Source organism: Podarcis bocagei, assembly GCF_964188305.1.
Source record: "Podarcis bocagei genome assembly, chromosome: 2".
NCBI lineage: Eukaryota > Metazoa > Chordata > Lepidosauria > Squamata > Lacertidae > Podarcis > Podarcis bocagei.
In genome coordinates, this window is record NC_138126.1 from 62,967,500 (window position 1) to 62,990,729 (window position 23,230).

Genomic DNA, 23,230 nt, shown 5'->3' on the forward strand with positions numbered 1-23,230 from the left:
AATAAAAGGACGGTGCTAGGATACTAAATGGATAAGAACAGAGGAAGGTGCCTTAGGTCAGGCCATTGGCTATCTAGAGAGCCTGATACCATACCCTCCAACGCGTCATGATGAAAATCTAGGGCACCATCTTCCGGGGCTGCACTACTGCATGAGTCATGTGACTCATGCAAGATCACGGCCCCGAGAAAGCACTTTTTTTAGGGTGAGATTGTGACGCCCCAAATGGCTGCCATGCTCTTAGGCGGTGGGATGTCCCAGTTTTTTTCAGGACAGTTGAGGGCTATGTGATACTGTGCTGACTGGCATGGGTTCTCCAACATGGATGTTTTCCCCAGCCCTGCATCCAGAGATCCCAGGGATTTAGCACTTGCCAAGCAAGAATGCCCTTCACCACTGAGTGAGGCTGGCCCTCATAACACCAGCAAAGTTCCCAGGGGGTTTCCATGTGAAGATCCCTCCCTAGGAAGTGCAGCAGTGACAGGTGGTCTCAAAAGCAAAAGAGCAAAGAGACAAAGCACCAAGCAGAATCCGCATCAACAGAGGGACTTGATAACCCAAGAAACGTTGTTTTATTTATTTATTGAGACACAAAGGACAAAAGAAAACCCAAAATGTACACCTCACCCACCTGGTCCCTCAGATCCCCTTGTTCCCAAGCTTGACATGCCTCACCTGAGGAACCAAGTCTGACACAATGGAGTTGAGGGCATCTAACCAGCCTTGCCTCCAACGTGTCACTATCTAACGATTTGAGAATCTGCATCTTGAGGTCACATAGATCCCGCCTGCCAAAGTCTTGATAAGGAGGAGGCAGAGGAGGAATAGCAGATTAAATTGGCGGAAGGGGCTCCCCAAACCCCAGGCAGCTGGAGGGATCCATCATGCTTTGTCCATTGAGCCTGCATTCTTGCCGGCTGCTTTACTGGCTCCTCCATCCCTGCTCAACATAGTGACCAGCTTGTGCTTGAAGGCCCCAGCCCCTCTGGCCTTGGCCCTGGCCCGGCCCTCACCTCCGCTTTCGGGCCCCTGGCAATCCAGCAAGGGAGGAGGGCACTGGCTGTCTGGGGCAGGGTCAGCCCCCACAGCGCTGGGATTGAAGCCAGGGTTACTGTTGGAGCGCCTTGCCACGACGGGGCTGTTGTCGTAGATGGGCGACCCCCCGTTGCTGCCGCTGCCCTCAGGGGAGTCTCTGTAGCCGAGGCTCAGAGGCTCCGCGCAGAGGGCCTGCTGCTCCAGGCTGCGCAGGTTCTCATAGAGGTGGTCCGAGCCCTGCTCTCTTCCTGCTTTGGGTTCTGCCTCTGCCTTGCCCGAGGCCTGGAATGGGAGAGGGAAGCTCTTGCCGATGGAAGCGTAGATGATGGGCGAGTCGGAAGCCTTGAACTCTGGAGAAATGGAGCGGCTGCTGCCAGGAGGCGCTGCCGAGTACCCCATGTCCACACTTCCCTTTGGCGTTCTTTCGTACAGCGGCTGCGCTCCCTCTGGGCTCTCTGGGCTGGTGGGCCAGGACCAGCCCCCTGTTTCCTGCACACAGTCCTGGGCTGGGGAGATGCCAGCTTTCTTGTCTCTCTCCAGAAGAGTGGCTTTCTGGCGGTCTATGGAGGCCGAGACAGCTCGGCAGATCTCCGCAGCCCGTACGGTGTTAAAGATAAAGAGGCCCTCTCCGGAGTCACAGCGGCGCCCGGCCTCAAAGGAGAACACCGTCTGGGGAGAGAGTGGGGGAACACAAAGGTGATTCTCATACTTGGCCATCATTGATATCTCTGCTCAACTTTCCCCTGCAGCATCTAAGGCAAAGCAAATCAGAGCAGCACCAAACATTTAAAGCACACCCAACAAACATTCAAGGAACTCCAAAGAACCCTGGGAACTGTAGTTCTACAGTGCCCAGCAACCTCAACAAACTACCGTTTCCCAGGGTTCCTTTTTTGGGAAAGCCATGCGCTTTAAACATTGGATGTGCTTTTCATGTGTCTGCTGATGCTGAGCCTCATTGGAGACAGAGCCAAGAAAAACAGACTAGATAGAAGTTGCTGATTTAATTCAATGGGACCTTTTAGCCCAGGATTATGATGGGCAGTGGCTCTGCAGCATCTCAGCCAGACATTTCCTCTTGCTATGCCACCCAAAATCCTTTTAGCTGGACATGGCAGCAATTTACCCTGGAAGAGGCCTTATATTGGGCCAGACTCAAGGGCAGCCCTACCATTAGGGCCAAGCAGGGGGGCAGGTGCTGGGGGAGGACAGGCGACACAGGCTGGTCCATTCAGGGCAAAGGGAGCCCTGTCCCACCAAACTCAGCCTGCCCTTAGCCAACCCCAACCTGTCTCCTTACAACTCATCACAGGTGGCTCTGCCTGTCATTGGCTCTGGCGCCACCTGCTATTGGTCTCTCTGCCTTCCTCCCGACCAGTCGCAAAGGGGCACCATTCACCACTGGGGGCAGGGCAGCAATCCACCATCATTCCTCCAAGTCCCTTAAGCTAGGCTGCCCTGCACTCGACCCCCTCCTGCCAGGATAGCCTGCTGCCCCCAGGAGTGTTGGAGGGTGCTGTGCCATTGCCAATGCTAAGACTCAGCTGTCAGCCCAGGTAGCTTCTGTGCATGCAATGGAAGGCCGTCATCTTGTCTTTGGCGTCGAGCAGCAAGAGGGCCATCTGTTTGGACTATATTTTCTCCATCTAGCCCAGGATTGCCCAGTTTAACTTCCCACAGCTCTCAGGCAGAGACTCTTCCCCATCGCCTTCTACCTGTTTCTTTTAACTGGAGATGCCAGGGATTGAATCTGGGTCCTTCGGCATGCAAAGGATGTGCAGCACGCTTTCAGCAGCTGATCTATGGTCCCTGCATATGAAATAGCTCTAACTGAGTCTAATCTGGATGGGTTTAAAAAGTCCCAGGAGCAGGCAGCAAACTAAGAAGGTGGGTAGGGCAGCGGGAGGAAATATACCAGCCTCCAGGATTGTCATATCAGAAGAGTGGGTGGACAATTTTTTTGTGTTCAAGTGAATGGTGAAATAATGGGAGGGTGAGCATTTCAACTCCTAGCCCAATGCACCAAGCCAGAAAAGGGTGGGTGTGAATTTACTAAAGATACTACTATTCCCAGAACAGCAGCAACACACTAAAAGAAGCATCACCTGAAGTGTGAGGTAGACTTATCTGCTATCCCTGTAAAGGTAAAGGGACCCCTGACCATTAGGTCCAGTCATGGCCAACTCTGTGGTTGCGGCGCTCATCTCGCTTTATTGGCCGAGGGAGCCGGCGGGCAGCTTCCGCGTCATGTGGCCAGCATGACTAAGCCGCTTCTGGCGAACCAGAGCAGCGCACGGAAACGCCATTTACCTTCCCGCCGGAGCGGTACCTATTTATCTACTTGCACTTTGACGTGCTTTCGAACTGCTATGTTGGCAGGAGCAGGGACCGAGCAACGGGAGCTCACCCCATCGCGGGGATTCAAACCGCCAACCTTCTGATCAGCAAGTCTTAGGCTCTGTGGTTTAACCCACAGCACCACCCAGGTTCGCTTATTTTGAAATCATTCTGTGGGCTGAAGGTGTGACCAGGGCCTGCTAACACAGCCCACTGGGAGTGAGGGTACTCCCTGTCCTCAAGCTGCAGGACAAGACAGGATGTTCCCTGCCTTTGATGCTACTCCTGAGGGTAGTCAGTAGAGGACAGGTGTTTTCTGGGCCACTGGAGGAGGAAACAGACACAACATACCTTTTCCTGGCCAAATCTTCGGAGGAAGGCATAAGGCCAGGTATAGAGGGCTTGCCCTGAGTGCATGTCCTTCAGCACCAGGTGCTCAGGTAAAGTCGTCATCAGGTAGTTCCCTTTCAAGTGACATCTTGCAGATGCCTCTGTCGGGAAAACTGACACGGGGAACTCGCAGGCTGTTGAGAAGGCATTGCAAAAAGTAAACAAATCCCTCTAAAGCCATGTGTATTCTTAGTTTTAATTCCTCCCAACCCCGTCATGGCTCTGACTACACTCTGTGAGTGCACTTTTTTTTAAAAAAATAAGCAAACAAAAACTTATCAAAACTGCACACCACCAGAGTACATTCATACCTTGGAAGTCAAACCCCCTTGCGAGTTGAACGTTTTGGCTCCTGAACGCCGCAAACCCGGAAGTGAGTGTTCAGGTTTGCAAACATTCTTTGGAACCCAAATGTCCAACGGGTTCCACGGGTTCCGATTGGCTGCAGGAGCTTCCTGCAGCCAATCAGAAGTCATGGCTTCATTTCCGAACATTTTGGAAGTTGAATGGACTTCTGGAACGGATTCCGTTCGACTTCCAAGGTACGACTGTAACCAAAACTGCACAAAATGAGTGGAGGTTGCAAAAATAAGATTAAGTAGCTGGGCACATGTGTTAGCTTATTTTGAAAACTGTATTCTCCTCAAGGAGGAGGAGCAAACTGACAGGGGAGGAGCAAGTGGAACTCTGGTGGGAAAGGGATTCAGAAATCTGAAGAGGACCCCATGTTTTTGTTGTGCTATCTAAAGAGCCCTGACTCTTTTTTTTTTATGGTTGAAGACATTTTTGTGACTGCTTCCCTTCCTCTCCTCCTCCCATGCTATCTTAACTGCCTTGTGGAGTGCACAATGGTTGGAGCAGGTACTTTGTTTCAGAACTGCTCTGTTCCCTTCAGAAATATATTCCCCCATTCCATCAGAATATCCACTAGTGCTTGTGAATTTACATCCTTCAAAAATGAGACTCCTTTTTTAGCTTGCCCATCTGCCTCAGTAAATATAGAGTCACTGGGGCACAGAACAGTGTGGGAACAGCTAAGGAGAAACTCCTATCTAATAATAGGAGCACACAAAGCTGTTTGTTTTACGCTTCTTGTCAAGAACACTTTGCCTCTAATTGTCCGTTTTAGAGGGTCCTTTCTTTCTAATGCCAAAATCATTGAAAGGGACACATGACACTCCATTATTATTATTATTATTATTATTATTATTATTATTATTATTATGGAACACTTCACGAATTTGTGTGTCATCCTTGTGAAGGGCCATGCTAATCTTCTCTGTATCGTTCCAATTTTTTAGTATATGTGCTGCCAAAGCGAGCGCTGCACATGACACTCTTGAAGAACAGTGGGGTAAAGCTGTCAGCTCAAAAGAGTTGGGTGACTCCAGTTATTAGAGCGTTGAACTTTGGACCCCTGGTTTCAAATCTTTTCATCTCAGCTATGGATTCACTTTCTGGGTGGGGCTTGGCAGCCATACCTCAGTTGGCAGATTGGGGGGGGGGTTATCAGTAAAGGGAGGCACGTTGTCAATGATTCAGCTCTACAGTGAAGAACCTTCAGCTCGTGGGTCTATTCTGCCCCACCAGGCCTGTCCCAACAAGCCCTTCTCATCTCCCGTTCATCTCACGTCATTTTATGGCTGGTTTCATCATTTTCTGGCTTTTACTATTAGTCAACTTAGCGTGACTACTGGCTCAGTCAGCACATCTATCACGTTCTAAGGATCAGAATCTAATCATTATGTTTTGTAAGTCAGAGGTATATAGAGTTTGTTAAATAAAATAGATGAACTAAATAGATTGGTGACAAGCGCTTGAAGAGCAGGCAGAGGGATCTCTTTATCTCCAGTGTTAGTGCTGAACACCACCGCACTTAGATGAGAGATAAGAGCAAAAGGCAGCGTTTCCACCTGCTGTGCTGGAGGGGGTGGGTGGGAAGAAATGCAGCCTTATACTCTCATTCTCCCATCCTAGCGCTAAGGAGCTAAGGTCAAGATTGAGAGATCCTATCTAAAGAGCAGGCAGATGGATCTTTCCAGCCACCCTAGTGCTGAGGTAGAGAGCACTGTGTGTGTGCATGTAAACACATGCCTGTGTGCCAGTATGTCTGATGCGGGAAAGTGCATGTATATGTGACCGCATGCATGCATGCATTGTATGCATGTGTGGGTGCTGTTTTCCTGCATGTCAGGTGACAAGGTGGGGGTGGGCAGGGGGAGGTGCTAACAGAGGATTTTTTCTTGTGTTGTTTTGCTCCATCCACTTTTGCCCCCACCCACCATTGGAATACAGCCTCTGGATAGTTGATTAAGTTCAAATCTGGCCTTCAGGCTGAAATAGGTTCCTCACCTCCAATTTACCTTATCCCATTTTTGCCAGCATGGGGGTTGGCTGTTTGGGTTTTCACAAATGTCCTAGCCTTTCTCAAACATGGGTTCCCAGATGTTGTTGGACTACAACTCCCATCGCCCCGACCACTTTTCCTGGTAGCTAGGGATGATGGGAGTTGTAGTCCAACAACATCCAGGAACCCAAGTTTGAGAAAGGCTTTAGGTCAACTTTGAGTAGCGGACTGGGGCCTGTGCAGCAGAGATGGGAAATCTGTGGTCCTCCATGCTGAATGGGGTTGATGGGAGTTGGGAGCAAGAAGAGGGTTGCATGTTCCCCACTGCCACCATTTTATAGCACCTGCAGCTGCACCAAAGCTCCTTACAAGCTTGAAATTCCCAGAAGGGCTCTCCTTCCATCAGCTGCCACTTGGGAGTACAAGAAACTGGTGTTTTGTTCCATGTCCTTCACCCCCCACCCTGCCCCTTAGGCACATACTTTCTTGCCAGGATGAGTAGATGGTGTTCTCCTCCATGAGGGGCTGTGGGCTGGGGGTGTTTCCAACTGAGCCGGACGAGGGGGCAGCCATCCTCTGTGTGCAGCACAGCAAAGGGGAAATGAAGCAAGGAGGACATTTCTCAGATGAAAACCATTACAGAAACAGAGAAAGGCAGGGTGCCTTGTTTCAACATTTGGATTATTCCCTTTGAACCTCAACCTGAACACAAAGACAATTTCAACCATGTACCCATCAACCCTTGTTCCATTCTTACGGGCCAGAAACATCCCTTTAGCTGTTCCACACCTTACTGTTCTTATGAGCAACTAAAAACATCGATCCTCCCATTCAACTCTAATACTTTCCCTTTTTCTTCTCCTTGTGTCTCACCAAGGATCTGCTTACTTTGCAAAGAGCTTAGTTGCCAGCTCTGCATAAATACTATTTCCCCGTGAGCCATTCTTTTTCTCGCTCAATTTCAGTTTCACCATTACTAAAGCCCCACCATCATTCTGCCTGCATCAAGAACATCACAAACTTATTATCTTCCTCATCTAACATCCTTGGAAACCAGGCTGCTATTTTCTTCTTTTTAAGTGGCAACAAACAGGAATGAAATGACCAAGAATTTATTGAAAAGCAGAGATTGCGCAAATTATTTGCACATTAAGGCAGCAATTCTGTGTATACCTATGTGGGAGTGAGCGTCACTGAACACTGTATATTCAAGTAAATAAAGATAGAAGTGTCCTAGAAGGTTAAATTCTTATGCATTCTTGAATGTATACCCCATTAAAATCACTGAGACAATGTTCTGAATAACATGGGTTGAGAATAGGCTGCAATACATCATGTCAAGGGAGATTTCAGACCCAGAGGCCATGCCCAGAATTTCCAGAGCTTCATCCCCATCTACATTCCCAGAATAAACCTAAGGATTTTTTTTTTTGCAAGAATATATAAACCCTTGTATTCAGAACCTAACCAAAAAAAGACACAATTAAAAGTACTTATCATTAAAGCAAGTGGGCAGGGAACATCTGCCACCATGGCAGTCAAATTTAGGACCTTTTCAGTCAATGGAATACAGGTCAAAAAGGACTTAGGAGGTCATAAAGTCCAACCCTCACTGAGGGCCAGAAACTTGCAGCTGCAAGCCACCTCTAGAGGAAGCAGCTTGGCTCCCCTCTGAGATTCCGCTCATCTGACTTGTGGCCAGGAGGAATTTTCCTATGGTTCAGCGAGACACAGGGCCTTCCCACTGAAGATATGAAGAGGTCAATACCTGAAAAGCCAGCTGGCAGATACATTCGATCCACTCATCTGCTTGATCCGCTGCCAGCAAGCAGTTGCGCTCCATCATGCTCAGGAAGAAGGCCGTGGTGTCCTTGGGGGAGCTGTGCTCGCCTGCCCGCTCCACCGAGACGCAGTCCGAGAGGCGGATCACCTTCCGCTCGCCCTTCCTCAGGGTGGCCTTCTCCGCTGCGGCCCCTTCACGCCCTTCGAAGTACTCGAGTCGTGCGATGCCAGAGGGGCTGTCGGCGAAGAGCTGGGCCCACACTTTCCGCCAGACCTTCTGTGAACAGGGGGCAAGGGGTGACAGCACACAATCAGGGACAGGCGCCAGTTAACAACAGTCTCCACTAGGAAATGCACACACAGAGGAAAAGGCCTCTTTAACAGAAGCATTCTCACAGGAAGGTGCGTTACCCAAGCAGAAATGTGATCCTCTCTGGGGATTTATTGTTCCGTAGGGTCTTTGCCAAGAGCAGGTGGAAGTACAGTATATGGAATCAGAGGTTACGAAGAATTCTTTGGCGATTACCTCTCTTAGGCAATTGAATGCATAGAGCCACACATCTGCATACACTACAAGCATTAGTGGGATTGCTGTGTAAATACCGTAAGCCCTCAATTTACACAGGGGATTGTGCCGAAAGCCAAAGTTGTGTATAGTCAAAACACATTGGTACAATGGGAGGTGAGACTGCCAAAGTCTTTTTTCCCTGGGTGCCCCAACCATTTTTATTTATTTTTGCCAAGTGTGTAAAGCTGAATGCGTACAAGTTAAATGTGTGTAGGTTGTGGGCTTACTGTGCAGGAATTTAGCATCTCCTCCTCCTGCAGCCAGCTGCTGAAATCATACTTTTTTTAAAAAAGCAAGTTTCTAAACCTCATGGAAATAAAAGAAAGCCTGGAAATGTGTGTGAAGTGTCTGGCGGAAGCCTCAGAAGCCCAAAAGACATGTGTAAAGCTGACAACCAGTAGTGGTTTTAGGGCTGTGGTCTATAATATTTATTTTTATATTATTTCCTAAAATTTGTGCACTGCTTTGATTGTAAAAACAACAACACCCTCAAAGGAGTTTACAAAAGATAAAAGAGTAAAATCGGGAAAATTCACAATCCTACTTTAAAACATAAAGAAGTGAAAATGCTAAAACAAATGATGTCCACATTCTAAGCATCGGGGCAGGCTTGTCTACTCAACAATGTTTTTAGCAGGCACTGAAAAGAGCAGTGAAGGCGGCAGGGCAATCTAAAGTGTAGGTGCTCCCACCTGAAATGATCAAATTCTTACAAATGTGGAACAGGCATTATGTGGCACCTGCCAATTCTGCCATTTCAAGCGGTCACGTGGGCACGTGTGGGGTAAGGCGATCTTGTAGGTAAACAGTAACACTTTGAACCTGGCCCAGCATCAAATCAGCAACCACAGCAGATCTCTGAGCACAGGTGTTCTATGGTGCTGCAGCTTCTGGATCAAACGCGAGGGAAGCCCCACATAGAGCACAATCCAGTCTAGAAGTAAGTAGCGCATGAACCACTGTGGCAAGGCTTTCCCAGTCCAGGAATAGCCGTAGCTGTCGAATCAGTCGCAGTTGGTATAGTGGCCCTTTTCTCTTCCAGCTCACCTAACACCAGACTACGCTTTCCCCACGCCCCTTTCTCTTCCTTTTCAAAACAGTCCAATTTCTTTCACGATTGGGATTCTATAGCAGGACAAGTGGAAGCACAAATCTTCCCAGTGCACAAATGGCATGCCAGCTTGAGGTCTACCGATGTAGCCACCAAGTTGCTGCTGGAGAACAGATATGTCAACCTGGCTGGCCCATGAGAAAAAAACTCCACTTTGGTCTAACAATAAATAAATAAATCTAAGCCGTGGAGATATGCCAAAACATCTTTTTTTAAAGATGTGTGTCCTAGCACCCAATTGGAGGTGTTACTGCAAGCAGCCAAGCATGGGTGCACACGTGCACAGCACTCCTGGGTAGCAGGTACACTTTGTCTCTGGGCAGCAAGTAGTAAGAAAGTCAATCTAGCAGTGGCTAGAAACAATGGTTGGCTTGGCTCCCAAGCTCAGCCAAAGTTTATGTGCCTCTGGTGATGACATTGCAGGGTTTGGATGGTGGTAGGTTGGGCTTGTTTGTTGTTTAAAGTGGTTGGTTAGTACAGAGTCTTAATAGCCAGGAGAAGAAGGGAGTTTTCACCCGTACACTAGAATACAAGGCAGGCCTGGTATTATCAGCGGGCGAAGCTCTATCTCCCAATCTACTCTTGTGACAAGGAGGACTAAGAAGGATGTCAGCACCAAATATGGAAGACACCCACAGGGCTGCTTCTCTCTTCCCTCTACCCTAGAGTGTTCATTTTAGACAGGGGGAAGGAGGATACCTTCCCAGTGCCCATGGGGAGTAACTATGGCTACTTCCCTAAAGTCAAGTTTGCTGAGTAATAAGAACAAGATAGCAGGTCAGCAATGCTGCCTGAACCCTTTAGACCTTAGCATATATCAGCTGCAGACATTTTCAGTCTCGCTTTGCCAGTAGCCATTTGCCACAAAGCAATATAGCCACTTTTGCGATCTAGGTTTCTTAACAATGTGCGATGGATACAGAACAGTGATTAAGAGCATAAGCCGAGAGTCAAAAAGGCCTCATTTCAAACCTTGGCTTGTTGTGTGGCCTCAGGAGTTATTTTTGGGGGGTGGGGTGGGGGGAGAATATTGACCTACTTACAGAGGAAATGTTAAGGAATACTTTTAGAACACCTCCAAGGAATGCAAAAATATCTAATTGTGACTGCCTTTCGGTGTGGGTGGTGTCATTTGCTAGCCCTGGACGTTAAAAAGGCAGGTGACCGAAAATGAGAGAACCACTGAGCCATTTCTTTACAGCCACCTTGCCATATCCGCTGCACATGGGCAGCCACCAAGGGGGCTCTGGCACCACAGCCAATTCCACCCTAGGGGAGCCTGAGGCTTCAGCTGAGTTCACTAACACCTGCAACATGATAGATACTTGATCAGAAAGAAAGAAAGAAAGGGGAGAGAGGGAGAGAGAGAGAGAGAGAGAGAGAGAGAGAGAGAGAGAGAAATAGATAGATAGATCCAGGTCAATCCCCAACCCCAAGAGATAGGAGACAGCAACATGGCTGCCTTGGTCAAGCAAGTCCCTTGACAACAAACTATAAATGGGCCAAAGCGCCCAGTTCTCTAGAAACCTCCTGCAGCAAGAGAAAAACCAGGCACTGGGGGCCCCACTTTTAAAAGGCAGAACCCCATAGGACCACCCCTGCACACTCACACTCAGTGGTGGTTTCAGGCCAATCCTACTTATTTTATGTGCTCTCTCTGTGTCTCTCTCCCTGCCTCTCTCTCCCACACACCTTGCTTCAGGTACACCCCTTATTTCACATAGCATTTTAATTTGTTAATTATTGAGTTTATTTACATTCAGTTTGGCTGTACATTCACAATATAGTAACATGACGAAGTAGAAGGTAGGAAAGACGCCGAGCAATGACAGCTCCTGCAGGCACACTCTTGCACTACAGAGGGTGTGCCTTAAAGAAGGAAAAGCTAGGAAATATGCTCCCCTGCATTTGACGGGACCCAAAATTCCCACTGAACCCACCCACCCATACAGCAAAGGCTCCCTGGGGCCAGACACTCCACCCACCAAATCAGACACACACACCCATTTACCTTCCCAAATTTGGGGTGCTGGATGTATATGATCCCATCTTTCACGGGGCACTCCATGGGGCAGGCTCTGATGGGGCAGCCCAGTGAGGAGCGAGGCAGTCTGCAGGCTCCGCAAGCCGTTGTGGCTGCCACAGGGATGAGTCAGTATGTTCCTCTGCCTGCTAACTTCCTCTTTGGGGCCTGCATGCACATAGGGAGCTGCAACAGGCAGAGCCGTCCCAGGAGACACAGGCTCTCCCAGGGGACTTCTGACTTGATGAGCGTTGGTGGGCTAACAGCTTTCTCTTCCGGCAGCTGCAGGGTAACTGCAGAGTGGGCCAGCCAGAGGCGCATGACATGGCTGGGGAGAGACAGGTGGGGTCACACAGAGAAGGCTGAACGTCCCTCTCTGAGAGGGGGCGCAGAGTGTCTCGGAAACCACTACCGGAGCTGGGGAATGGAGCAGCACAGGACTTGCCAAGCACAACAGCGCTTGCCCAACACAGCCTAACCATAGTTACTGACGCAATGGCCTATTGCATCACTGCCCTGCTACTTTCAAGAAAAAAAGTGTCGAGCCTGCTTAAAACAGAGAGGACACACCTCCTATCTATTCCCATCCTGCAGTGCCAAAACCAAACTCCTGCACCAAACAAGCACGAGTCATCCTATTATAGGCATCTCCCATTCCATCCCATGGCAGGATCAGCAACTGCCACAGTGACAAAGAAGCACTAGGCTTCCCAAATGCACAAAGTCCACTGTGATGCCCTTTTCCCACTCCAGCTGGCAACAGTATGCTAGAGCGGGATTTGAGCAGAGCTGCCCTTCCAAAGCAGCAGCAGCAGCAGCAAAGTCCATTTCTTTGCTGGGCCCAATGGCGGCATCTCTAGAAGTCCATGGAGCTGTGTGCCAGGTAGTCTTTGCGCCCAATGTTGCTGACTTGTTTGGTCTGCATGGCTTCCAGCTTGGGGCAGTCCGTGATGCGGTGGCCCAAGCCCCCACAGAAAGCACAGCCCCTCTCTCCTGGAAGAGAAAAAAGGACAGCGTCAGCCAGAGCTCAGGCCCTCTGCGGGGGCACAAAAGGGGGGAAAGACAGAAAGACCTAAGCAACACTCTCAGGTTCAGTTGCAGCCAGGGCCGGGAAACCTTGGTTCTTCAGGTGCTGTTGGACTCCAACACCCATAAGCCCCAGCCAGCATGGCCAATGGTCAGAGGTAATGGGACCAGGAGTGCAGCACCACCTGCAGAATCACAGGTTGCCTGGAACTCAATTTCGAACCTTTCCCTTTTCGTTACAAACAACGGATAGGCCGGTCCATGGCCTGGTTCTATTGTTTGGTACTTTGATCTTCTCCTTTTTGAGGCTAATGATCAGATAAGGACTTCTTTTGAAGAACCGTGACCTGATTTATATTCAGGAGACCATTGCCCCAATCTGGCTATAGCTGAGCTGTCTCTCCGGTGAAGTCAACCCCACCTACTCTACAGCCTCAGACAGGATGGTTGCCTCTTGTCCCATTTGCTTACCTCCAATATCCAGCATGGATTCGTCGCCGCAATGCAACACCTGCAGCACAGGTGGCACCTTCTGCTTGGCCTCCAGAAGCAACGCCTTCAGGTCCATGAGCACAGACTCATCTGGGGACAGAGAAGCAAGTTAGAATGGACACAGGCCGGCTTCCCCAGGAAAGCGCAACAGATTTCAATTCCAGGAAGCTAAAGGAGATTGCCCACGCAGAAGTGACTAGCTGTCTCCATAAGGCAGGCACTCGCAATAGACCCAAACCACCCACCCGTGATGCCTTGGCTCCCTGGAGGATTCTATTTTCAGCAGTGACTCACAAGGAAGCATGGCTCTGGCTGGCTCTTCAGTAAGTCCTTATGTGACTAGGACTCTGGCCGGCCGGCCGGCCCGGCTCCTCAGCTCTAGCCCCTTTACACCCCCATGCTGTCTACCTCCCACCCCTACCAGCCATAGCAGCCCCTCTCAATTCCTCACCACAGGCTTTGTTGATGAAGGTGGTGGCAATGCCAGTATTCCCCGAGCGACCTGTACGTCCAATTCGATGAACTGGAAAAATACATACATATATATTAATGTGTAAGTCAGCTAAGGGAGAAGCTTTTAGCCCTTTTTGATTTCTGTTCTCTATGGGGCATCAATCTTGATTTATCCAAGCACATTCAAGGACTCACGCACAGCCTATGTACAGAACAGTCAGTATCTAACCTGTTTATGTTTCGTTCACCTACAAGGGTTTCCCCACATGCCTGAGCTCCTTCTCAGGAGAAGCTCTTCACACAGACTAGGATATGAACAGATGCAACCAGGTAGCCAAAGCCATCCCAAGCCAAGCCTGTCTCCTCGTACCATAGTTTTCTATCTCCTCGGGCATGTCATAGTTGATGACATGCTGGATGGCTGGGAAGTCCAAGCCTTTGGACGCAACGTCAGTGGCGACAAGGACATCCTTCTTGCCATCCCGGAAGGCCTCAATGGCCTTTGTCCGTTCCTCTTGGTCTGCAAGATGAAACAGAGGGTGTTAAGAGACAGCAATAGTGAGATTTCCATTCACCCATAACCCAAAGACAACAAGAGTTTCCATTCAAATACTCTACCGAGAATTATTCACAGTCCCATGACAAAAGGACCATTGTCCCCACAGACACATCTATGAAGTGCCAGAGTGAACAGCTCCACAAGCCACTCAACTCTCGGAGTGACAGCTGTAATGTGCAAGAAAGGGACAGGGCGGGAACTCATGAAGCTGGCTGATATGGGGGTGCTGTTTCCCCAGGAAGGTTTCTCCTTAGTGGGTTTAAAAATCAAAGGGAAGAAGGGGTTTGTCCCAAATTTAACAGTGTTAAAATATGCTTCTGTACCAAGGATATAGGGCTAAATTGTCCACTGGAAGGGAGAGATGCTCAGCAGCAATGCCCACAGGTTTTCACCAATACATTCAATTCTGTATCTGTTCTCATGTTACTCATCCAACGCTGAACTGTCTAGAAGCATCAGCTTCCTAGCTCCAAGGGTAGTTTAATGATTTCTGTGAGTACAGAGGACCTTTAAAGGGCTGATAAGTATCTCTGGCCTTGTTCTGAGTGCCTGTTCTAGATCTTTTGACACTTCACACCCAATGGAAGCAAATTCCACAACAAAAGACAACACTTGCCTTTTGGTCTGTTTGAAATTGGGCACATTTCCACTTAACTGACCAGTTCCATATATTAATGAAAGGGGAAGGCAGACTTAAAAAAGTGTAACCATGGCAAGCCAATAGTTCTGTTATATTCTCAATTCCTTCTACTGTCTTAGCAGATGACTACAAATCTGCAGCCTAGACGTGCTACCCTTGGATAAAGAGCGAATTTGAATCAAGATGCTTACTGACCTTTCCCACCGTGTATGGCCACAGCCTCTACACCCTTGAGTAGCAAGTATTCGTGGATTGCATCTACATCTGCTTTCTTCTCAGCAAAAATAAGAACCTGCACGCACACAAAAGAGCAAAAGTGCCAAGCGATAAGGGGGGCTCTCAAAGAACATGCTTGACTCCCTCCTGCTAAGCAAGGCTCCCACCCTTGGTTCCAGAACCAGGATGCCCCACAAAATTCTGGAACGGCACTTGGTTGCTTCTCTAGAATTTCCTGCTTCAGAATAAAGTCAGATGCTGCCTTTAATGCAACTAGCACTGAGACTCAGACTCAGGACTGAGCATAAGTACTCACAGGTGGTGGTGTCTTCTGTAGACACTCAAGCAGATAGACCATCTTGGCTTCCTCCTTTACATACTCTACTTCCTAGATACAAGAGAAAAATGGCAAAGGTCACACGGTGCCAGTATTTTCAGTGTGAGAAAAGGCAGAAGCTACAGACCAACTGATCAGGGCTCAGATGAACTAGTGTCGTGTTGTGTTTGGACACAGAAAACACACAGGTTAAAATTCATAGGCAGCTGTAAAGCTCAGTGCGTTATTTCGGCCAGGTTATCACCTCTCAGGCTAACCTGCTGAATAACATTGCAAGAAATACACACAAATTAGGTGAGAATGTTAAACACTTCTCTTAAAAGAGCTGTAGTAAAATAATCATTTGTACTCCCTTTACGGTGGGACAGAAAGAGTGATGTGCCAGGCTCTTTGAGCCGTACTGCACCTGAATAACATCCAAGCTGGCAGCTCCTGCACGTCCCACGTTGATAGTGATGGGCTTCACAAGGGCACTCTTGGCAAAGTTCTGGATCTTCTTGGGCATGGTGGCGCTGAAGAGAAGGGTCTGTCGCTGGCCCTAAGGCAGGAAAAAGTCATGATAGGGAAATGGGCAACTAGGGACATCCCTTTCTATTATGCTACACCTCACAGAATTCCACTTCCAAGCAATCTCTGTGAATATGGGCCTCGCTTTGTACTGGGCAAAAAAATTAGCTAAGAATCTCAGCTTTCATTTCTAAAGGCAAGTTTCTAGCCCTTATGGGCTGCAGAGGCAGACATGAAAGGCAAAAGCAATGGTTGGCAAAGTCTCAGAAGCTAGAGGGCAAGGGTAGGAGGGAAAGAACAGGACAGGAGAATTTCTAGTGGTCAAAAGAGGGGCTTTAGTGTCTTGCATAGCTTCTTGCCCCTTCCCATAATCAGCAGAAGTATAATAAATTATGCAAAAATAATATATGCAAACTCTGCTCCATTTATGTTATGTATAGTGATCACAGGATCCAGCTTTCCTTGACATAAAAGGGGTGTGCCACTTTGTAGCAGAGTACACACAATCCTGAATATAATCAGTCCAACCAATTGCACTGCAACAAGTAACATGCTGAATTCGGATGAGAAAAGAGGGATTCATAAGATAACTTACTGTGAACTCCTACGTGTTTATTTGGGCATATGCTGCTCTCTGCACAGCAGGTAATTTCTACAAAGGAGAAACTTGCCAGGCCTCAAACCTGACTAGAAATCACAAAGCTAACCTCAAAGTCTTCCACCCCACCCTCAGTTCCAGGTACAAGGCCAAATTGCGGCTAATTTGCAGCAAGGAAGAGGCAAAGGCATGCTCTTCTTTGTTATTCTTCCCAAGCTCCAGGGTAGATTACGGGCTCTGAAAACAAGTTCAAAGGCATAACCCAAACAACCCCCCAGCTCAGTTAAGTCCTGTCCCCAGCAACAGTCTGCATGTTTTCATCTTGACAGGGAGAACACTGCTGTTGCCAGAAGCAGCAATGCCCAAAGCAAGGAGGAAAGTTCAAGTAAACTAGTGGAGTGCTACCTGAGAGCACACCAACCGTGCCTCTGGCTCCAGAAAGCACACGAGTCCACGAGGAGGGTAATACGCAACTGCCCAATTCAATGAGATAAAGGCAGAAGCACAGTCTGTCTCGCCCAGTACCTTGAAGTAGGAAAAGATGGTGCGGATGTCTCCCTCGAAGCCCATGTCAATCATCCTGTCTGCTTCATCCAGTGCCAAGTAGCGGCAGACGTCCAAGCTAACCATCTTCTTCTGCAAGAGATCCATCAGCCGGCCTGGAGTTGCCACCATCATGTGCACACCGCTGTGGGAAGAGAAGGAAACAGAGCTGCAGAAGGCCCTCTTCTGGTAGCATCTGCATGAACAAGGAGTTCAGGAGTAGGAGTATGGCTATTCCCCTTTCAAGGACCAATGTCCCGTTGCCTCCACACTTTTGAACCCTTCCCTCTGCAAACCCAGCACTTCAAAATGCCTTAAGGACTGGTTAGACTGAGCAGGGCCTGCATGTTGGACTCACTGCTTTCCCAGGAGAAACAGGAAGGCAGTAAAGCAGAGCAAGTCAGATATGTGTGTTTGCTGTGCATTCACAATCAGTTTGGTTGTAAGAGCAATTTTGTTTTTTAAAAGGAATTTTTTTTTAGTGTTAGTGACTAAAATAAAGATGGAACAACAAAGTCCTGAAACAAGCAGCAGCAAATACCAAACGGATTGGAATAAACCAGCCTTCCTCAACCTTTTGGCCTCCAGATGTTTTGGACTACAACTCCCATCACCCCCAGCTAATGGTCAGGGGTGCTGGAAGTTGTGGTCCAAAACATCTATAGGATACCAGGCTGGCGAAGGCTGACAAGAGCGGGGAGGCCCTGGTTTCTTCTTCTTCTTTTTTTACAGACACATGCGTTAGCTGCAATTCTAGTGCTCCTTTATTTGCCCCCAATGTTGGCCTTACTGTTTGATGGTCTCCATTTGCTCCTTGACAGACATGCCTCCAATGCAAAGGGCACAGCGCAGGGCAGGCATCCCATCCTCATGCAGCAGGCGGCAGTAGTACTCAAGGATACCATGGGTTTGGCGAGCCAATTCCCTCTGCAGAAACAAAAGTCCTATTAGCCAGCAGCTAACAGTCCCCAGGTGCTTCCTATTTGCACCTCTTTCTCTTTTGCCACAACCATTACACACTTCTGCTCCCCTCTGCCCCCAATATCCAAACAAGTGAACAAGGCCAGTTAAGTGGATGACAGGAGACTTACTGAGGGGCAGATGATAAGCCCGTATGGCCCTTCTCTCTTGGAAAACGGCAGCCTCTTCTCCTGCTCCAGGCAGAACATGATAACAGGGAGAGTGAACACAAGTGTCTTGCCGGAGCCGGTGAACGCAATGCCAATCATGTCTCTGCCGGAAAGGCTATGGGGGCAGAAAGGAGCAAGTTAATGGGACCTGTTTAGGCTGGAAGGAGTTAGGGCTACAGTAGGAAGGAAATGGGATGGGTGTGGAGGAGACTCTCCATCACTGCAGGTAACAAACTGCTGCTTTTTAGGTGCTTAAATAGTGCATCCATCCATAAGGGAACTCAGTGGCTATGAACTATGACAACACGCAAAGATGTACAGCCTTTGTTTGAGAGAAAGCATATTTCTAGCCTTCATGGTAAGAAAGAAAAGGCTGGAAATGTATGAACAACTATGGTCCTCGGTACCAGCTTTTACGCAGGATGTACATTCCTCAGTATCAGTAGATTGTCTATTAGGGCAAATGGGGCATTGCCCCACCAACCCCACTTGCCCACCTTTTTACATATAAGCTGCCCAGAGAGGGGCACCAGCACTCAGCTCCCTCCCTCCTTAGTGTCTGTCAAGGATTGGCAGGCTGCTGACAAGTGTGCACCAGAGCAGAGGGGCTGGAGTCTGACTTGGGAGAGGGGAGCAGTGGTTTGTGGGGACTTGTCCAGCCAAAAGGCAAAAATCAGAAACAGGGAAAGCTTCAGAGCTGGAGAGTGGAGCACAAGGTGGGTCTGGAGATGAGGAGGAAGAGGCAGGTTAGGCAAGTGAGGGACCAGCTGCTTCCCCCACCCTCCCCTGCACCACTGTCTCCCAGAACCAGGAGGGGATTGAAAAGGGATGAGCAGGGGAAGTTTCCACCCAAGCACAGTCTCAGGCTGTGTGTATGCAGCCTCTGTCGGGGAAAGTTGCATAAACTGGTAGAGGGTGAGTGGCCCCCCGCTGCTGCAACTGCGTGGACCAGGGAATACTTGCCTAGCTATTAGACTGGTGTGTGTAGATATCCAGAGCTGTAGAAGCGACTGTAAGTGCTATCTTTGACAATAAAGAGTTAACTATCTGCTGTGTGGATTCCTTGGCTGGGCAGTGCCTTTGACAGTGTTGCCGTTATATATCTGAGAAGGGAGACTGGGGGCAGAAATGTGTTGGCTCTGCCTGTCATTGGCTCTGGTGACACGGACTTCATTTCCTTCCGCCCTGCCAGTCCCAATGGGTACCAGTCACTACTGCTCAGTATATAGTGAATTCCTATAAAACTGAAAATATGCACCCAAAATACTGTGCAAATCTAGAATCACCTTGAAGGTCAGCCAATCCAACCGCTGCACCATGAAAGATCTCTACACAGCAGGAGCCAACAAGAGAACCCCTGATGGATGCATATCAAGCTTCTGCTTAAACACCTCCAACAACACTCACATGGTGGGAATACCCTGTATCTGGATGGGGGTTGGTTGCTGGATCCCCTTCTTCTTCAGACCTCGCAGGATTCCTGTAGAAAGAATTGGACACATGTTAAGCTAAAGAAACATAGAATTGTAGAGTTGGAAGGGACCCTGAGGTTCATCTCGTCTAACCCCTTGCAATGCAGGAATATGCAACAGGAATATGTATGGGAATACAGGGAGAGAACCTGCAAGCTTGGCATTATCAGTACCACATTCTAACCAAAAGAGCTATCCAGGATGACAAGAGAACAGAAATATATCCTATCATACCTGTAGAACAAGCATGTTATGCTTACTTTTATTACCTATGTATCTCAGAACATACATTCACGCAGATAGTGTCAAATGTAAATTACGTGCACATATTAGTAGATCCTTCTGGCCAAATGCAAGTATATGCATGCCTTTATCGTGACTTTTTGAAATGACATGAGCATATTTTGGATTTTGCTTTGTGCATCCAAGAAGAAAAGGTAGCATGAGAAGCGGCCCTTAAGAGTAGGGATGGGGAACCTGTGGTACTGCAGAAGTATAAAACTCCCAGCTTCCCTCACTACAGACCAAGATAAGTGTTGCTGGTGGGAAACATCAAAAGGGTAACAGGCTCCATATCCTTGCCTTAGAATATCTCAGCTGGGTAAAGGGATCAGCGGGACAGCTCAGAGCCCTGACCACTAAATTCGAAGGACAGTCAATCCCTTTAACTCCCTCATGTGAAACAATGCTCCTCAGAAACGGTTTCCTTGTTTTTTCAATCACCACCTTAGTCACTTACCTGGTGGGAACTTCATCTCTTTGAAGCTTTTGATAGGTGGTGGAATGCCTTCCCCCTCCACGAGGATATGATACTTCTTACGCACACGGTCATGTCGGGCCTCTGACATAGTGAGGATGTACCGAGGAGCCTTCCAGCTGGCGAAAGAACACACTGAAATTTCAGCAGGGAACAAGAATACAAGATGCAGGGCACTCATACTGAAATGGAATAATAAATAAAATACAGGCAGAGATAACTATGTCTGTGCTGAACCCTCAACAGGACTTTCAAAAAAGTGATTGTGATTCTGAAAACAGTACTGAGACTGTATGGGCTTTTCACAAAGGAGGAAATTAGTAAGTCCATTAGCACAGCTCAGCTCCAGAGTGAATCCGTCTTCCTGCTTGGCAGTTACAAAATAAAGTACAAGACGTGCTACGCAGAGAAGCAGTGGCATTATTTATTGATTTTTACATTGACAAAAGCATCCCATTTTACTCGAGACTGGACATTGTTTGAATTCTTATCCATGTCAATGTAACAAAATATAGATCAGCTGCTCAAGCAATATGAAAGACTCAAAGCCTTTTAAAAGTAATGATTCTTGTACCTTGTAACTTTCTAATATAAATGCAGATGCTAAGCCCCTTTCCCTTCAGAAAATCTTAGGCACTTCATATTCCCCTTGTAATGGGAAGTACACAAACAAAAGCTTTTACATAAATATATATATATTTGTGTGAGAAGTTGTCATCCAACATCTGGAGGATATTAACGTTGTACACTGCTCTGAAGTCTTTCAATAAAGGGCGGTATATAAATCAAATAAAAATAATAATTAAAAAATACCCTTGGTAGCGCTTCTCAGCAAACAAGTGACTCCGCATCTTGATACCTTTTCTTGAGGATCCTAGCAAGATCACATGTTTCTGGAAGGGTCTAATATTACCCACAGCATCATTTAAATTGTACGAATGGCCTGCAAAACCTACCTGGTTTTAATGGGATCATCATATGTAATGCCCTTTGCCATTTCTTTCACAGACATCAGAGCTGCATGAGAAAAAGAAAACAATGAGTGAGCCCAAAGTCAAGGACAGGTGGTCTCATCATCAGAGCAAAACGGAGAGCAAAGCAAAGGATCTATAGGGGATTTCTCTGTCACACTGGCTTTATGACTGCAGCAACTGATGGGAGGCAACGGTATTAACTGTGGATTCCCAGGTGAAACACTTTACCGGTAATCTTCCTCCACATCACCATCACTTCTGTCCAGTATCAATGAACTGTAAAGATCAGTGGGAAAATATTCCCTGGCACTCACCTCGTCCTTCTGCCACACTCTCCAGGATCTTCTCTTCCTCCTTCAGTTGCTTCTCTTTAGCCGACTCTTTACGTGCTGGGAAGAAAAACAAAGTTGTCAGTTATATCCCTTTAGTCTAGCATCCCCTCCCTAACTACAGATCCATCAGAACATGCCAACTCTACCTTCCGCTTTCTCTTTGAGGTGTTGGTGCTGGTCAAGGAGGCTGACGTTGGACTGTGGACCCAGAGGAATGTCATCTTCATCGCCATGATATTCACTGCCACTGTCCCTTTGTTCCTCCTCCAACGCCCCCTTGCGGCGCATCTGAAGCAATTTTTGCAGCTGAATATATAGAAAAGTGTTAGAGTTAGGAGCTTAGAATGACCCATTGGATTCAAGGCCTTAGCTGCAAGTCCTCAGATATAATTCTCTTACATCCTCTTCAGAACTCTCCTCAAGACTTACAATCCTCAGTAAAGAAATAAATTAAAAAGTGGACCACCCCACCATCTCCATGTACCTAGACACCTCCCACTCATAACCCATTTCCATGCTAATTTTGAGATCCCTGACTTGTGAATGTGGATTTTGAGACTACTGGCCAAATAAATAAGTAAAAGTATTAACAGTAAGATTCCAGCCTTTGCATAGCAAAGATGGTTCCGATCCGTAGCATCCCTCCTTTCTTTCTGGAAACCAGCTGTTAAGAGACCAGTTCGAAGATCGGGGTCAGTCAAAATAGAAAACGGGACAAAGGGAGGAGCTGCTCAGCCTGCGATCCTTAAAAGTTACCCGAACAAACTCAAGTGAGACTTTCTTCTCCAGTAAATCGCACGCATGACCTGGCTGCAGACCGGGTGGGCAGAAGAGCGCAGCGGGCGGGCAATGAGCGGGGGAGGGGGGAAGAGACCAGAAGCCCCCTTCCTCTCTCTCTCTCTCCCTCCCTCCCTCCTCCAACCCCGTCCCTCTTTACCATCTGCTGCTTGCGCTGCTTGACGGGCACGTAGGGCACATAGTCGTCGTCTTCGGCGTCCTCCTCTCCTCCGCTGGACTGGCCCGAAGCCTCCGACTCCGCTTCGCGCTGCCTCTGCGGGAATTAAGAGATCCGACTCAGAAGAGCAGAAGCTCCCGTCCCGCCGCGGGGGTGTGTGTCTGGGATGGCGTAGGGGGGGATTCCCCGCCTTTGGTGTCTGTGTCTGGGGGGGGGGGGGAGGCACCTCCCGCAAATCTTTTTTTCGTTACCTTCCTGCCGCTTCCGGCCTCCATGTTCTCAGCGCAGTCCCCTCTCGCCGACTCTTCCCGCACGACAACACACGCAGAGCCAATGGGAACCGGCGCTAGGGACACGTGCGCGCAAGGGCCTGCGTCGCTAAGCAACCGCGCCCCCGCACGGCATTGGGAAGGACATGAGCAAGACGGAAGGCGCCGAGGGACAAACTAGGCAGGGAAAGGTGCTCTAGACGCCCGCGATTCGCAGGGCGGTGCGACGACGGTGTCCATGATGAAACATAACTGACTCGGGCTTCCTTGCTTTGTTTGGTGGGAGACATGAGCGGGCAGTTTTTCTGCGTTCCCAAAGCCCACCGCGCCAGCAGCGGACAAGCTCCGTCCGGGGCAGCGGAGAGGCTTCCTTCGGA

General features: G+C 48.5%; 2 protein-coding genes across 2 annotated transcripts; both read right to left on the reverse strand.

Annotated features, from left to right (window-relative positions):
• Positions 1-565: 565 nt before the first annotated feature.
• DOK3 (docking protein 3) lies at positions 566-11,984 on the reverse strand. The gene is made up of 5 exons (XM_081185314.1): positions 11,582-11,984; positions 7,878-8,168; positions 6,592-6,685; positions 3,724-3,896; positions 566-1,704 (listed from the first exon to the last, which is right to left on the reverse strand). Exons 1-5 carry the CDS (start codon positions 11,636-11,638, stop codon positions 883-885), a joined length of 1,437 nt encoding a protein of 478 aa, XP_081041440.1. The 5' UTR covers positions 11,639-11,984; the 3' UTR covers positions 566-882.
• A 156-nt stretch (positions 11,985-12,140) lies between these two features.
• On the reverse strand, positions 12,141-22,991 carry DDX41 (DEAD-box helicase 41). The gene is made up of 17 exons (XM_081185313.1): positions 22,836-22,991; positions 22,567-22,680; positions 21,776-21,935; positions 21,612-21,686; positions 21,280-21,340; positions 20,306-20,442; positions 19,502-19,574; positions 18,056-18,209; positions 17,755-17,891; positions 16,947-17,109; positions 15,723-15,854; positions 15,296-15,367; positions 14,959-15,055; positions 13,935-14,084; positions 13,563-13,634; positions 13,091-13,201; positions 12,141-12,586 (listed from the first exon to the last, which is right to left on the reverse strand). The coding sequence occupies exons 1-17, from the start codon at positions 22,857-22,859 to the stop codon at positions 12,450-12,452; spliced, it is 1,869 nt and encodes a 622-aa protein (XP_081041439.1). The 5' UTR covers positions 22,860-22,991; the 3' UTR covers positions 12,141-12,449.
• Between the last annotated feature and the right edge of the window lie 239 nt (positions 22,992-23,230).